The following is a 17770-nucleotide window of genomic DNA, read 5'->3' on the forward strand; positions in this document are numbered from 1 at the left end:
TGTTAAATAGCTCTATGGCGCAAGGACTGGCCAGTGTTTTCAGGGACTAATCACTACTGAAGCTATCCTTCATCATTCCGAAAGTGTATGAACCTAATCTTCCGATTGATTCTTAAATTGGGCCCAGTTATAGGGTATTGTTCCTCTGTACATTAGTCGCCCAGCGGATCTTAACGTGGGTTACTGCAGCTCACAACTAGGTCGCTCTAAAATAATGGGTAATTCTTTTGTGACGTTCCTTTCGCCTACAGTTAGGCGGCAGGATGATGTCCAGGTATAGCGCATTTAAATGCTTAATGTAAATTACTATGCACTTCAGGCACACACTGGCACCTTTACATTTTATTGTCGTTCAATAACTATCTGAAAGGGTAGGGAATAGGGTACTTAGATCATGTTTATATGCTGTAAATCCCTGTGATTGTTTAAGATTGTATGTCCTGGTTGTTGTGTTTTTATGCCCTGATGTTTTTGATATGATGCTTCGCTTTTTAATATGTTGGCTTTTATGGTAAAAATTACCGAAATAAAGCAGAAACAGTAAATGTAATAAACCCATGGACTATTAATGGGGATAAAGTGGCCAATGAGGGGTCTGGTTATCAGTCGCCATTATCGGTGGCTACTTTGCCAGCGACGCCATGCCAGTAGCCACACAATATTGGCAGTGGTCATGACCACATGCTATGTATTGGACTTGCTATGGTCATGTCACGGGCAATGTGGCAACTGGTTTTTCTTTGTCTTTCTGTCTTTCTGTCTTTCTGTCTTTCTGTCTTTCTTTCTTTCTGTCTTTCTTTCGCAAGTGGAAGGGGTAATACTTGGTAAGGATGATGTCACAAAATGTGTAATTTAAAGCATGATCTCAACTTTATAAAATACATCTTCATTTGAGCAACGGAAAAGACATTGTGTTGCCTCTTTCGGGAACATGCTGCTATTATCTACGTATGTGGGCAAGGAGGTTGCGTGATGGGTAATTGCTGGGTTGTGAATGGAATAGCGTGTTTATTCTGGACGGAATGAGCTGCGCCTTCTTGCACCTGCTAGACCTTTGTAAAGAGACTGAGGGCGTGGGTGTAACAAGGCTGCTTGCTTGATAGGTGTTCTTTGTTAGTCATCAAGCGCTCTTCTAAACACAACCTTTATTAATTTCATCGGCATTTTCATTTTTTTCAGCTCCATGTTCATGTATGTCTTTTAACCCGGAAACGAGAAGGCTCTCCGTAGGTCTAGACAATGGTACAATATCAGTAAGTACTGACATTTCCTGTTAAAATGCTTCCCATTCAGTGTGATGTGATTTTTCTTTTTTTAAAGGAATGAATGACTCTTGGTGGTGACTCTTGTTCATGACGCACACACTCAGGCGCCCTGCAAGCTGTGCTTTTACGAAGAGAAGATGCACATGACTAGGTAGAAAAGCAGAACGGATGACATTGCATTCCCCAAATATATTATTGTGTTGCCCACGATGACTCCACAGATTCATTGGTTCTAATGTTCACCTCTTGCACCATGTCTGTTAAAATGCGCACGGGCAAATGCCTTGTTGGTAACATGCCTTGTACTAAATTTTTTGATCTGTTGGATATGAGACCAACGACCAGCGTGTGTAGTGTGTTGTGGCATTTTTGGGGAGGGCCAGGGCAAAGGCTTTTAATGGCGATTACAAAAAATGCAGAACAGTAACAAAGATCATATGGTTCCAGTTGTAGAGTTTCCATCACGTTGGCTCTTAAAGTGGGAGCATTGGTCAAATACCTTATTTTTGGCATGAAATTAAATGAGGAACAAGGGGGTTATCAAGCATACCGATAAGGGCCAAGTTTACTGGGCTACTAAAGAAAATGGCATGGTAAATCTGGAAAATAACAATGATTTTGTGTGTAGCTCGATACTGGCTTGTGTTTTTTCACATAAAACATACATGTTTTATGCTGTTAAGCCTTGGCACTGTGCACCAAAATGAAATGGAAAGACTGATGGGAGTGTTGTGTCCTCCTGCTTGGTTGCAGCAGCCAGACCTATATTCACCACGGGTGCCGAGATAAAGGACTGATATCGACTCGCTCAGGCCGTGCTTGTCAGAGTCCTGCATTTTCAATGGAGATTCCCTCTATTTTTAACGGGTATCTTTATTGGTTTTTCATAAACTCCAACCAGTGGTGGAAGTGTACGAAAAGAAGTAGTGGAGCTATGTTCCTTACTGGTCAGCACCGCTCCCCGCAAACCCCATCGCCACACGCCCTCCCATGCACAATATAAACGCCCAAATGCATGCTCCTGCAGTTTAAGAGAATGTTCAGTGCACTGCTCTGAAAGTGCAAGTTTCAACTGCTTCCTACACTTTTATTTTAAAACAAAACCGTTCCGGAACGGTTTCTTTTTAAAATAAAAGTATAGGAATGGTAAAACTTCATTGAAAGAAGTAGAGGAGCACCGCTCCCGCCCACTTCGACCACTGACTCCAACACAAAAAACAAAGATAACTTGGAACCCCCTTTCACCTCCACGCTGCCACAAAAAAAAACGACCCTGCTCTTTTCACATGTATAGTAGAAGTAATTGTTCACACTTCATGTTGACCCCATGTTCGTCCCTTGAAAAATCCCTTTGCAGAACAGTCCAGTCTCGTAGAGGTCAGGAGGTGTATCAAAGGTTCCTGCATTGTTTTAAACTGCATTCCTGTGCCCCTGTTAAGTGCTGTCCATTTTGCCATAGCTGCCATCCTCCACAGTCTCTGCAGCCACTGACCCAGTGAGGGAGGGTTCGCTCTACCCCACATGGAAGTTATTGCCAACTTTGCAGCCAGAGCCGTAGCCAACACTATTCTATGCTGTATCTGCAGACCATCCTCTTTCTGACAAAGCCTCCCTAAAATGAATCCTAGTGAGAGCCTGCCTTTGACCCCTCCAGCGTGCTGTATTGTTTCTTCAACCGCACCTATAATTTCTCTAACTTGGGGCAAGTTGCCATAATATGCGTTAGCGAGCAATCGTGTCCACAACCCTGCCAACATGTTTTATCAGGGTTTTATTGTTAAATTCAAGGGGGTTTGAAAAACTCCTATCTGGCCCTATAACTAAGATGGGAGTAATCTCAACACTCGAATAATAAAGAAACCGTCCTAGTCAGACTTAATGTAACAATAAAGGCCTATAATAACAAAAACCTAATACAAACTAATGTGACATAGGGATATGAATCTAAAAACGGAAAAATCAGCTGTGAAACGAAATGTCAGAATGGCAATTTAAATCAGTTTTAATTCTTGTCCCCACGTTCTGTAGCACAGGGTTAGATGGAACACTTGATGGATGAACATACTTTGGCTTGCCAACACATGCGGCTGGCTCTGCCCTCCAGAGCCTTTTTGGCCATTCAAGTCTGAGTCACAAGATCATGGGTTTACCCTCTAGTTTCCATCACCAGGTCACCCTTCAAGCTTCTACACAGTTTCAACAAAAAGTTTCTAAGTATAGTATTTGGTCGCAGTTCACTATAGGTTCCCCTCAATCGGGCTCAAACCTTTTCTCATTGGTGGAGTTCCCTTCCTCAAGCTTTCTTCACATTCCACACATGGGCTTCCCTCAGTGGGGTTCAAGCCACCTTTCGTGTTTTGATTTCACTGTCCAAGACTTTCGAAACTGGGAGGATTTATGCTCTCGCCTCCACATGACCACAGCCCTCCTTTTTTTCTTTACTTCCACTTTACATATTTTCCTTCAGTTCCAATGTCTCTTGGAAAATGTACTTGCTACATATGACTTACTTTCATTTCAATTGCATCTAGATTAAGTCTTGCAAACTTTTCTTTCATGCAGTTTTGTGGTTACCCATTGCCTCTGCAGCTTTAACACATTTCACAGAGACTTTCAATTGGTCAATCTCACTTCGCCAGACCACTCTGCTATTTTGTATTTTGTATTCACAGTGCAGAACAATGGATTCACAGTGCAGAACAATGGATTCACTTTCTTTCGCAGCTCATCAGCGCGCGCATAACCTTCATCCCTCGGATACTATCGCAAGCATTTCAATTAAACACAGACCAGGCTTTTCTTGCTTCCCTCAACTCACCGGCCGTGTTAAGATGCTTTCTGTCTTTCGCCTCTTTGATGTAGGAGTCAAGGTTGTTACCACTGCCACTTCTGCGCCTCCCCAACTCTGTCGTTCACCCGGGAGGGTGGGTGGTAACCTTGTAGCACTCAGAAGATTCTTTCTCCCTTCCAGCTGGGCTGTCGTGCGCAATCGTCACAGCCTTTTGGAAATAACAATCTCTTGCCAGGGGATGGGGTGGGGGGGGGGGGAGTCTCTGGCTTCCTGCCCTTTCAGTTCAACCCCTTGGTTTGTCACTCTCCTTCGCCTGTTTTCGTCATAGCCCTGGAGGAACTGCTCCTTCTCGTGCACAGCCTTGCCCAAAGTGTGTCTCCATGTTCCATCTTTCAACCATGTGGGTAGAGTTAATGGGTGCGTGAGTCAAGTACCCGACCCTGCCTGATCTCGTTAGATGAACATGTTCAGTGTATTGCATGGGTGTTAATCCTTTCAGCCTTAGACCGCTTAGTCCTCGACTCAATGTTTGTATACGAAATGGGAGAGGTGGGATTTAGGGGTGGATTTGGGAAGTTGGAATGTCCGGGAAGTTGGAATTTCCTATAAAATAGGATTGGATAGAGGTGTTGGGAAAGGGGAATACTGCGTCTTGCCATCTGGTGTCTCTCCCCCACTCCCGAGGACCCCTGACCCAGGTGATCCTCCCCCAGGGTCTGGATCCAAAGGCGATGGCCATGCCCTGAGTAAGGTATCCCCAGGTCTGGGCAGTGAAACGCCTTCTGGTTTTTCACAGTTAAGTTTACCTTTGTGTAATTTCAGGGGAGTGTAGTACCACCTATGTAATATTTTAACATGGAGTTCTTTGTCCTGTGTTCAAATGTAACCTTTCCATGCATTGGCATGGCACAACCTGTACCTGTAACTAAATTCCCCTACAAGTAACAGCGCCACAATGCCCCTGGGCTGCCTGCGCGCTATATAAATGTAATAAATAAATTGCGGTTATACGCCTTCCCAATCCCTCGGTGTGATAGGTTCCCCTAGCTCTTCTCCCCATTTCCGGCCACTCCTCCTCTATCTGGGCATCTGAAATGCACCCTAAACGCTTCCCTATTAGACCCTTCATATGTCCCATGTTGCCATTGTGCCTCTGGAAACCAAATTCAGATACAGCCCTCTAGCTCTTTGGTGCTTCTTCGGACCGGGCTGTTTCCAAAGATGTGGTCCACTATAGCCTGCTCCATGAAGAGCCATTGCTTCTCTGATTCGAGCTGCTGCCAACCGGCTAGCACTCTTGATTTGGGCCGCTAGGTAATAGTTTAGGATATCTGGGCTTGAGATCCTCCCCCTCCCCTAGCCTTGGTTGCCATCATTCTTCAATTGCTTAGCTGCGCGGCCTAGCTCCTCCACATATAAACCTTAAAATTGATTTCTGTTTGCCCCAGAGTTTCGCTGGAGGATTCTCTTCAGTGCGACATTCTGGAATAGGTACAATAACCTGAGCAACTCATTCATCTTGATTACCACTTATCTCCCTAGCCACATCAGTTAGTCTTCCCCACCTATCAAGGTCCCTCTGAATTTTCCTGAAAAGGAGGGGATGGTTGGCCCCCCTCTAGATCCACTCCCCGTGATGCTTATGCCCAGGTACCTCATACTCCCCTTCGATTGCACGAATGGTGCCGTCTGTTTGAACCCATTGACGAGTCCGTTATGTTCAGGATTTCAGACTTGCTGACATTAACCTTGAAGCTGAATAGTGCCTCGAATCTCTCTATTTCCACAATCATGGCTTTGACAGATCGTATGGGGTCGGTAAATGAGAAGATTACGTCTGTGAACAAGCTCATTTTATATTCCCCCTTTCCTACAGTTATCCCTTTTTGATATGGTCCGATTTCCTTGTCTGCTCAGCAAATAGCTCCATTACCAAGGCGAAGAGAATGGGGTACAGCAGGCACCTCTGCCTAGTTCCCCTCCTGAGTAAGATGGTGTTGGTGAGTGTCCCATTTATATAAATCCTTGATCTGGGTGCAGAGTAATTTGCTATTATCATGGTATTCATTTTGGATCCCATTCCCACTTTTGCCAATATCTTTCCCAGGAAGGACCAACTCACCCGATCAAAAGCCTTCTTGGCATCCAAGGACGATGGCACCATTATTTCTGTTCCCCTATCCGCCCTATTGATCAACAATGTAATCTTCCTAATATTATCTCCTGCCGATCTGTTGGTGATGAAAGCTGTCTGATCATGGTCAATCAGGGATTGCGTAAAGGGCCCTAATCGGTTAGTCAGTATCTTTGTATATTTTTTTGAATCTACATTGAGTAGAGAGATGGGCCTATAGGATGCACATTTGGTAGGGTCTTTACTAGGTTTGGGGATAAGGACTATCTGGGCTTCCCTCCTCCCTCATTGATTTGAAGAGTGCTAGCATTGGGTCTACCAGAATGTGAGCCATACTCTTATAAAATACTTCTGTTAATGCACCCGGCCCCAAGCTCTTCCCTGCTTCCATCCCCTTGCTGGCATCATACACTTCTGTCTCTCTATTGATCTTTCAAGCCACTCTCTCTTTCTCTTGGGAATGATGGGTAATTCCAATGATGCCATGTATGTCTCATGAACTTCTTCACTAGCTCCTCATATTTCATGCTTGGTAAAAGCTTCAGAAGGCATTACGCTTGTTGATTGCCCCTGCCACCTTCCCCTTTTCATTCACTATGTGTTGTTTGAAGGCTTGAGCTCCCTGTGATCTCAATCTGTTGGCTAATATCCTGTCTGGTTTGTTCCCCTTCCTATAAAACCTCTGCTCTTAGGAGTATCTTCCCTGCTTTATCAACCCGCAGCATGTTAAGCTCAGCCCTCTTCTCCTTAAGCTTTCTCTGGGTAATTCTGTTTGGTTTTACTGTTTTTCCAGCTCCTCATTCTCCACTATAGGGTCAGTTTCCTGTTGCTGTCCTAATCGTATTGAGAGCAGCTGCTGAGGCCGTCAGACTCCCTCTTGCTACTGCTGTTAAGGCATCCCAATGAGTCCCTGGTGACATGTCCCTTATCCGATTAAGTTCAAGGAAGTCCATCAGTGTCTTCTTTAGGTTATCCCTCACCAATATGTCCTGTAGGAGAAACTCATTGAGCCTCCACAACGGCCTCGTATTTGGTCTCCCCTTTACCTCTATCTGCAATAAGAGCGATGAATGATCGAACATCAGAATAATGTGTATATCCATTGAATGGACATATTTGAGTGATGTTGCTGCCAGGAAAATATAATCTATTTGCGAGTAAGACTGGTGTACGGCAGAATAGTAAGTGTAGTTCCCATCTCCTGGGTGCAGATATTATGTGTCCACCAGGCCCATCTCTCTTAGGGAATCCTTGATTCTCCCTGTGATTACACCCATCTGGCTTAACTTGGACCTAGATGACCTATCTTTGTCCCCCTCCATCACCGCATCGCATTCCCCTTCTACGAGGCATTCCCCACCACCCCCGCCAACACTTTTTTATTATTTGTAGGAAGCTCAGAAGGGAACAGCTCCTGACCTTTATTTGGTGCATAAGTGACATGCTGTTCCCAATGATTCCCTTCACAATTGCGTAGCGGGCCTCCCTGTCCTTAATGGTCCCCTTCACAGAAAAGTTGAGATTTTTGTGAATTAAGATTGCTACCCCTAGTCATTTAGAAGTTGCACTGGAATGTAATTGTATGGGGTAACTCTTACAGCGTAGTCTGGCTTTCTAGGTGGGTCTCCTTCAGTGCCACTATATTCACTCTGTCCCACCTCAGCTCTCTCAGCAGCTGGTACTCTTTTATTCGGGGTATTGACACCACATACATATCCTGACCACATCTTGACTGTGTCATTCACTTGGGCAAGGAATGGTCATTGTCTGCTTGCTCGTTCTTGTGACAGTGACCCCCTCTGCCGGGTTGGTGTGTTTTAACCCTTTTTCCTCAACCAACCTAAACAGTAACTCCCCACTCCCCATCCCCCATCTTGCCTACCCATTGGTGTCTCCTCCATCTACACCCACTAAATGTTCCTTCCCTCAGTAACAAATGTCGTCGAAGTCAACCATCACAACAAGGAGGCTGCTCATGCCTCACTTAATAGAGCTTGCAAACCCAACTCTTAGTAATAGAAAACCAGACATTTCGACTTTCAGCCCCAGCTGCTGGATCCTCCTTTTTATACCCTACCAGGCCCGTGTACATCCCAAGGTGGTCCACCACCTCAGACAGCTGTCATCTGAACCTAAATCTGTGCACATTTGGTGTATCTTCTCACTCCCGCCCCTATAGCAAGAGACATTTCTATAACTCAGAAATTGAACAAGCTACAAATGGCGCTAGAAAACATTTTGAAATAGTAAAATCACTAGAGAAATCTAATGCCCTTCAAGTCCCTTTTTATGCCCACCACCCAAGACACCTTGACAGTACAGGCTGCGCTTCAAACAGGTTTTTTGGCTGGATTATAGTACTGAGACTGTCCTCATAGACCTTCAATCACACATGCTGCAAATGACTGAAGAAGACAAAATGGGCATCCTGACTCTCTTGGATTTAGCCGCGTTCTTTGACCTGGTGGACCATGGTATTCTTAAACAAATACTAGGTCACACGGTTCACTGCTCAGACAAATTGGTGGATTGGCTCCTCATTCCTGTCCGATAGGGAGGCAAGAATCCAGTGGGGCAAAGCACGATATCCTATACCTCCCATCTGGTGTGGTGTCCTGCAGGGGGCAAGTCTTTCACCATTACTTTTCAATCTGTATATCTGACCCGTCTGCTCGCTCCCGGACGATCTGGTTGTGCTTTACCAATTACGCTGACAACACCTAGCTAGTCCTTAAAATAACAGGAGTGTATGCAAACGACTCTAACTACGATATTTCATCTTGTGGAGGACTGCATGTCGACAAACTGGCTATGCATAAATGGCAAAAAGGGAGAGCTGATGATTTTTGGCTCAACAGCCACACATGCCAAACTGGGCATTGAGTCAAGCTGCATCCTGGTTCTTTACAAGGTGAAGACATTGGGTATCCAATTGAAGGCCTCTATCAACTCTGATGCATATGTCAACCAGATGACAAAAAGCTGCAGCTACTCCCTTCACCTTATGAAAAACGGCTGTCTATATATCACAAAAGACAACGCAGCAACCATCTCCTGAGCCATTGTTTTGTCCAAATTGCACTACTGTAACTCTCTAATGATTGGTGCTTCAAGTAACAATGTAGGGAAATGTCAGGTGTTAGAAAATAATGCGGTTTGATTGTTAATAAACTTACAAAACATGAACACATCACACATCATAGGAGGAACCTACATTGTTTATCCATTCAAGAAAAAAATCAATTTCAAAGTAGGATCAATCGTCCACAAATGTGTACATGGAACTGCACCAACCGACCTGAAAACTCTTATATCACAGTACCATCCTGCTAGATTATTGCAGTCAGCAGATAAAAAACAGATCAAATGCCCTAGATACAGGTGTGAAAAAGGCCTAGGAAAATCTTTCACAGTTAAAGCAGCCAAATTCTGGAACTCCCTTCCCACTATCATCACAGGTGAGGACAATTTGAGAACTTTTAAGAAAGCTCTGAAAACTCATTTGTTCAGGTAGTTCCCTTGCATCCTTTCATTAACCTTTCCTGCTCCTGTCTTGTCATTGATGGATTTGTCCTTGTTGTATGTGTTTTGCGCCCCGATGCCTGTGGGTCTTCGGCGCTCTATAAATAAATATCCTACTGTCTGCACTGTCGCCTCTTCATTCTCTTCTTTCAGGCTGTGTCCACTCTTTTTGGTGCCCTTCTTTCTATCATCTCCTTCCTCCGCCCACCCCAGTTCCAGACCAAGGAGGATTGCTCCCTCCTCCACACTGAACAAGGTGATCACCTTTTCTTTCCAATGCAATTGCAGCCTGAACGGGTAGGTCCAGCGATATTGAACCCCATGGCAGTCAGTTTCTCTTAGACTGGCTTCATGCTTCTCCTCCTTGCTAGTGTGAGTTTAGTTACATCCTGCAAGATTTTGACTTTTGCCTCTTTTGAATTTGATGGCACCTCGCTTCCTTCTTTCCCTGAGGAAAACTCCTTGGTTGTGAAATCATCGAGTTTGAACAGGACGCCTCAAAATGGCCCATTCCGATCTCTCTTCGAGCCCACTCTGTGAACTCTGTTGTTTCTTGACGGCACTCTCCCAGTGTCAGTGTGTAGCCCTGAAAGCAGCTCTGTAACGCACCCCCCAATATTACTTCCTTCGACTCCCTCCTTCAAGAATTTGATCCGCAGATTGTCTCTTCGGGAGTGGTCCTCCAGACAGTCAATCCTGCTCTGTAGAGTTTTGTATCTTTCCGCTAGATTATGTACTTCTTGCTTCAGGCTAATGTGAGGCAGGCATGGTATCAAGAAAGACACAGACACAGGTGAAATAGTTCTAAAACCTTCATTTAAAATATTCAAGGCTGGTGTAATTCATATCTTGCCCTATCTCTAGTTTGAGGTTTCCCTTAACTGATGTTTCTAAGGATGATCGAGGTCTGTAAATCCCAGAACAAAATCTGTGTCAAACTTTTGCTTGCCTTCACTCTGGAAACAAATGTCCTGCAGCGTTTTCCTAAAAAAAAATAGTTTTCCAAAAAGAAGTGTAAAACAAGGCTGGATTCAGGGGGTCTTCTCGTCAGGTTAAGCTTTGACAATTTAAAACGGTTCAATCTAAAAGTGTCCTTGGAATCTCCCAGGCAAGGTACTTGTAGCTTCAAAACAGATCAGTTCACAAAAGTTCCTAGGTTTGCTTGGACTACCTTCCCCAAGCTTCTCAAAGTTCACATTTCCCTTAGGCCGCTCAGTGCTCCCTTTCTCAAGCTTAGGCCTCTCTGGCTCAAGATACACCAAAAAGTTCACAAAAACACAAAAGCTCAGCTTTCCAGAATTCACCCGTAAGACACAATTCTTTCTCTGAAGCTCAAACAGTCTTTTACAACACTTTGGGGATTTTGCTCCTACTTCGCCTTCAGTGTAGCTCTGCCTTTTGACACTTTTCAAGTGGCCTGTTTGTATCCTCCTTTTAACACCGGGGCAACATCAGAGACTTTCGAGAACGCATGGCTTCACTCTTCTCTATGCGCAACCACTCTAATACACAGCCTCCCTCTTCTTCTTACTTATTTTCTGTCTTGTTTTGGCTGCTGCAGTGCCTCTAATACATGGGACCCTGCTTTCTCCCCATGTCTCTGGCACCCTTTATATTCTTTTTTCTTTCTCTATCCTATGCCTCTTGCATCTTTCTTTTTGTGCCGCTTGCACTCTTTTCTTCTTGCCTCTTAATTATGCCTCCTTTCTTCTGTGCCGTTTGCACACTGTCACTTTTCTTGTAATCCGTGCTGCTTGCATGTTGAAACTTTCATGCTTGCTCTCATTTTCGGGTTGCTTGCACCCTCTTCTATCCTTTCTTTTACATACTTTTAATGCTTTTTCCTTTTCTCCTCTTGTGCTGCTCGTACACTTCTTTTCTTCCCTTTCAGCCTCCTGCTTAAGCTTGACACATGTACTGGATTTCTTCAACATTCAGAAACTCTCTGGGTTACGCGATGTGCTCGGGACGGCTTGCTGACTTCAATCATGAGGATTCGGCCTCACCACCTGCCCCTCAGGCACCTCTGGGACCTGGACTCCTCCCAGGAGAATAGCAAGTGCCTGGCCACGGCCCAAAGGGCTTAGCATGCCCCAGTTTGGCTCCTTGGAGACATGGTTCCCTCGCCACGCTGCAACCCGCACAGCACACCGGGTCAGCATCTCTGCAGCCTGCTCTCCTCCAGACTCTTCGGGGACTTCCTTAATAAGATTCCTGGCCTCCAGATTTCACGGCTTGCTTAACACCCACGGCTCACTCCGCATCTCTGGCATAAACTGATTTAGGAATACAAAAGGATCCCCTGCTAGACTTAGCCACGCAGCCTCCCTTCTGCTCTCCTAACTGCTGCTCTCTGCTCTGCTGAGTGCTCCACCTTTTATACACCCGAGACCTGATAAGGGGTTACAGGTTTGAGTCCTTAGCCTCCATTGTCTGACTCCAATGGGACATGCCTGCCTCTTCGGTTTCTTTTTCTTCATCCCAGTACTAGAGTGGTAGGTAATAGAGTGCAGGTGTGTATAGCTGTTAAGTTCCTGATTCTGACTCGCCTTGTTAGAGGGACATGTTGGTAGGGTGGTGTAGTAAGCTTCTCCATTCATCTTCCTCCTCACAGTACTGTTGGGACATTTCCCATAGGTAACCTTTCTTACTCTCGGATGTCACTTCCTCGTCTCAGTATGTGTTGGAATTGGGGAGGGAAGGGACAGAATATGACTAATAGCCCATAAAGGCTCAGGGAGAGTGTGATGGATAATTGGGCAAGGGGGGGAGGGGAATACCGTGTCTCACCCTCAGGCACCTTCTTCTTGGACTCACCAAGGGCCCCCTACTCCGGTGATCCTCCCTAGCTTGTCCGCACCCAGAGTCGGGATCCAACAGCGATGGCCCTTCCCCAGCCACCTGAGAAAATGTGAGGACGCCCTGTGGTTTCTCACACTAATAACACCTTCTTCCAGTGTCGTTATCGATTGCTCATTCTCGGCAACCCTTTCGCCAAGCTCTCAGACTTCCTTCTTGGTGTCCGCTATCGCCTTGGTTAGTTCATCTATGATCGCTGCTGTTTCGGCTCTGAGAAGGGCAGAGATATCCTCCTTAAGACCAGCAGCTATGGAGAGCATTAGAAGTGGAGCATCCTCCATTCTCACTTCTTCTGACATTCTGGGTTTTGTTTTTCATCTGTACTTGGAATGCCATGGAGGTAGGATTTTAAGGACCTTGAGTTAGGTTGTTCTGCTCTTTCCACCAGTCTCTCAAAGGTGCATTATTTTTGTCTTCCTTCCCCCTCCACTTTTGTTTCTTCTGCATTACACATGTGTTCTGGTGACCGGCCTGCGCCAAGCTCTGTCCCTTCTATCTCCCTTCACCTCCTGCTTTTAAAGCATCCATGCCGCTTAATCGCTTTGAAGTTGCTATTAGGCTCTCCACTATTGCTGGTGGTGATCAGTAGGGTTCTGCTGTCTCCCCATGCCTCTATGGGCCTGTATCCTCCACGCATCATGCTGGGACTTTGGGTTACCGAGACCGCTTTTGCCCTCTGCCTTTCTCCGTCCTCATTTCTGGGCAGGGTCACAGCTCTACTCTCCCGCTGCCCCAATGCATGACTCTTCTGTGTTATAGGGCAGCCTTCCGCCACAAGGCTATTGCTTTCCTCAGGGGCGGCAATGTCCTCTTCCCAACTATGGAAGATCCTCCTGACTTGCCTTGGTACCCACAGGGTTTGCTGGGCTGGGCTGATTTGGGCTGATTTGTCATCTCTCTCCTCAGTGCCTGGCGGCTGCCATCATGAGGTCAGGCACTCTGCACCGGGACCACTGTCTCCCGCCTTACTCTGCCCCACTCCCCTGCCTTCCCTCCTGTCTTCTGCACCTGCAGAGGGGGTCGGAGTAGACCTAATCTAGAAAGGCACTTGCATGACCCCAAGGCGGTTTCAAATTGCCCCTTGGCCAGTGGGTATGAGAACAAGGATATGGACTGGAGGGTAACTCTACGGAGGGCGAATCAGACGGTGAGGTTTGTTGTCCCTGGAAAGTAACAAGCTCGCTGAGTGTCTACTATAGTGTATGCGAAGACTATTATCTGGTAGGTGCTGTGTGACTGTTTCCCTTCCCGCTAGGAAAGGTTTAGGTTTAGGGTGTCTCGTGTTCCTTCCTTTCTGGTGCTGGCCAATGGCAGACAAATAAAGATACAGAGGTCAGCACAATGATGTTCTTACTAATTGCAAACGGGTGGAGCGGGAAGCGATTTTGCTCCAATCATGTTCATCTAACTTCTGTCTAGCTTTAGGGACATGACGTAGTCTAACCAGTCAGTCCTGTAAGAACAGAAAAGATGTGAAGCTTGAAATGTAACCGTTTCTAACTGGTCACACATTGTATTAACGGTATAAAAGTACTGTCCGCTGTGAGCCAGTTTGTCAGCTCTCATCAACTAATTCTGTTCTACTGTGCTGTTTGATTTGTGCTTGACTAGCTGGTCAACTGAGGGTATTCCGACCACCCTCCCTGGGGGCGTGGGTCCGGCGACTGCAGACCTGTTCAATGCGCAACACTGAGGAGGCCCTGCAGGCGCAGAGTTCACAAAGGTCTGCCTGGTCCTGAGTGCCGCCTGCACTCAGGGGGAGGAGTGAGTCTGCACTCAAGGCCTCGAGGATGTCTTGGACACGTTAGTGTAATCATGCAAGAAAGTGCTGCATCGTGCTTGCGTGCCCACGGAGGGAGGAGGGACTGTATTTTATGGTGTTTAGGACGCATCCTCAAGGTGGGAGGATGATCGGCCGTCGTAGTCATAGATCTTAGTACACGCCACCCAATAGGCAATGGCTGTGCGACTGTGGGCACCACTGCATTAGTGCGGTGAGGTGCGTAGTGGGGGCAGACCCCGGTAGTTGGGAGGCGCGCATAGTACCAGTGATTGTATTGTTGTAATTTAGGGGAGTCGGGTTTCATTGTATATTATAGTTGTTGGAACAGTATTTTGAAGGAGTAGAGAGGGACGTGTGCATGATATTAAGTGTTCATCTTGTTTTAACGGCTTTGACCAAGGTTCAAGGGTCATTACTGACTGGTACTGTGAGAAACCTGAAGGTGCTTTCACATCTACTCCCCAGGGATCTTCTGTTCAGGTCGCCAAGGAAGGGCCATCACTTTTTGATCCCGACCCTGGGGGTGGACAAGCGAGGGAGGATTACCTGGGTAGAGGGTCCTTGGCAGTTGGAGAGAGGGTCCCTGAGGGTTAGACATAGTATCCCCACTTTCCTCATCCTGATCTACCCTTCCCTCCCTTAGCCTTCATGGGCTATTGTCCATCTTAGTCCATTAATCCCTAGGACTTTCCTTTAAGGGTTGTATACTAATTGACCTTTTCACAATTGACCTCCGTAGAATTGACGTAATTTAGAAGGTCAATTAGGACATGTATGCAGGGGGGGAACCCCCCCTCGCAACACACCCACCCAATCCAAAACCCCCTGCAACCTCCCACCCAATAACCTTATATTATTTATAATCCAAAACCAACCCAATACATACATAAAATAACTAAAATAATATAAAGGTCAATTAGGAACACTATAAATAGGTCCATAGTGCAAAAGGTCAATTTGGGTAATACCCCTTTAAGTACTGAGAAAAAGAAGCAAATAGGAGTAATGCAGATTTCCTATTGTATGTACCACTCTGGTACTGTGACGAAGAAGAGAGGTCAGGCATGTCGCACTAATTGGGCCTCATTATGAGTATGGAGGTAGCCATGGTGCTATTAGCGCCATGGCTGCCTCCATACTGGGCTCCTGCAATGAGGAATTACCGGGTAATTTCAACATTGGAGGACCCGGTAATTCCTCCTTGCAGGAACCCATCCCCATTTGAGCCCCCATAGGGCTCAATGGGAATGCGGATGGAGCTAATAACGGGGCTGTCAATAATGGCCTGTTATTAGCTCCCTCTTCCCCTCGCGGGACCCGCTAAGGACGCCTGGCTTTACCAGGCGCCCTAAGCGGGTCCCGCAAAGGGAACCTCGTAATCGGCGCTCCCATAATGAAGGGTGCCGGTCCCGTACCGGCACCCTTCATTACAGGAGCGCCAGGGTTATAATGAGGCCCATTGACTTGAACAAGGTCAGGCAATTGGAAATAATTTGCTTTACCTGCAGCTCATTGGGAATGAACAAGGGTATAAAAGCTGGAAGTTAAGTGTCAAGTGGGAGGTACGGAAAGTACGAGCGGTACAGGTGTAGGCAAGCGAGAAGACCAAGAAGTGGCCGTGCTGAGAATGAATAAGTCGAGTCGCTGAGATGCTGCTGGGAATCTGGACTGGAAGCCCTGCGTGAAAGCAGAGAGCAGGCATTGCAGAGAAGTGGAGGAGCAGCCCAAGGCCACCATCATTGGAAGTAAGCAGTCGGCAAACTGGCAAGTTGCTTTTCCTGGGCAGGAGGGACGTCGCAGAGGGGAGCACAGTAACCCGGTAAGGCTCTGGAAGGGCTTTGGGACTCTGGGCGCTCCGAAGCGCTGTCGAGCCGATATAAACTGAAACTTAGCATTATTGAATGCCAAACTCTGCGAAAGGGGCTAGTGAGCTTGTATAAAGTGAAACCTACCAGTATTGAATACCAAACTTTGTGAAAGGGGTTGGTGAGCCCGTATGAAGTAAAACACATTGGGTTTGAATAACGAACTTTGTGAAAGGGGCTGGTGAGCCTGTACCAGGGGAAATTAAACTTGCACCAAGCTTCTTGTATATGGAGTGTTGAACCAAACCATTGAACAGTGACATGGGGGGAAACCTATGGTTGCGTGACCTGTGATGGGCGGACTGACTGTGTGGTCTGTCCACTGTGCATAGACCTGGAAGTTTCCTGGTGCAACAGTTTTCAACATCCAAACAAAGTACAAAGAAGAAATTTGGTTGCTGACTGCGTGTCCTTGGTGCACCGTGTGGTCTGATAACTGCGTGGACCAAAAGCCACTAACAATTGGAAAGCAGCAAAGAGGAGTGAATTCTTGGTGAAGATAAGAGAGTCAAGTGTGTTAGTTCTAAAAACAAAATTCCCTTTGGTCTAGCCTCTTAGGGGCGACCATGAGGGGTGGGGGTGGATTACTATGCCGCCCCCTGCTCTTGTATCTCAGGGCGATTGTGCACTGTTACTCCTAAGTTACTATGCTATGGACACACACACATAAGACACAAAGAAAACGCATGAATCGATTCAACAATGAAAACACTTTTATTCATGCACAGCAAGGCATGATGCAAACACTACTATAATGCAAATCTTGAATTTGCACCTTTTATGCTCTGGGTGCAAATCTACAATGCAATAACTGTAAGACTTACAGGCTTCTAATGCAAGCCATTTTATTAGCTGGATCTATAATGCTAATGCAGCCTAATAACAAATGCAAAGCGTCAGCATTCCATATTCCTCTTCAATCCATACCACACCCCACACATCACACTTTTTCTCTAAGACAATCCATGACTGATTTCTCCTTCTCCAAACCCAAAGCTCTGTGTGAGTGTCTGTCCCCATGCATGTGTCTTATTCAGATCAATTAGGCCTTATAGCAGCAATACTCCCCTCTTGCCATGTGCAAGCTTCCCAATCTCGTTTCTCTCCTCACTCTGCCAGTCTGGTCACTCGAACTGCCTCCCTCAAGCCTCTCCAAAGCTCATCGATCTCTCCCAAGCTGGTCTGCCAAAGCTCCATGCCAATGCCTCCATCAATGCCACACCAAAACGCCTCTCTCTGAATGGCACCTTCCTTTCATTTTCCTCTCGATCCCATGCCAATCAAACGTCTCTCTCTGAGTCAACACCATCTACATCTAAAAACTCTCAAAACCTCAACTCTGGATATACTATTCAATGACGTACATAAATCTCTATGGTTACATTAAGCATTCACTCATCTCTCTGTCAGCATTTCTAAATCCGAGCAGTGCCTGAAAGTCTGTAATGCATGTCTTTTTTCAGCCTATCTTGTACATGCTATCTGTGTTACGAAACCATACCCCCATCTCCCTCCATATTCCTCTATTCACTCCACTGTTGGCTTCTAAAA

General features: G+C 46.1%; 1 protein-coding gene across 2 annotated transcripts in view; it reads left to right on the top strand.

The window, feature by feature from the left end:
- WDFY2 (WD repeat and FYVE domain containing 2) overlaps positions 1-17770 on the top strand; it is a 1061998-nt gene that overhangs the window by 283885 nt on the left and 760343 nt on the right. For both annotated transcript variants that reach the window (XM_069640687.1, XM_069640686.1), the window contains exon 3: positions 1180-1253. In XM_069640687.1, coding sequence (XP_069496788.1) covers positions 1180-1253 — 74 coding nt within the window. The remainder of the gene's footprint in view (positions 1-1179; positions 1254-17770) is intronic.

This window comes from Ambystoma mexicanum, chromosome 7q (genome assembly GCF_040938575.1).
Source record: "Ambystoma mexicanum isolate Mex_15411 chromosome 7q, UKY_AmexF1_1, whole genome shotgun sequence".
NCBI classification, from domain to species: Eukaryota; Metazoa; Chordata; class Amphibia; order Caudata; family Ambystomatidae; genus Ambystoma; species Ambystoma mexicanum.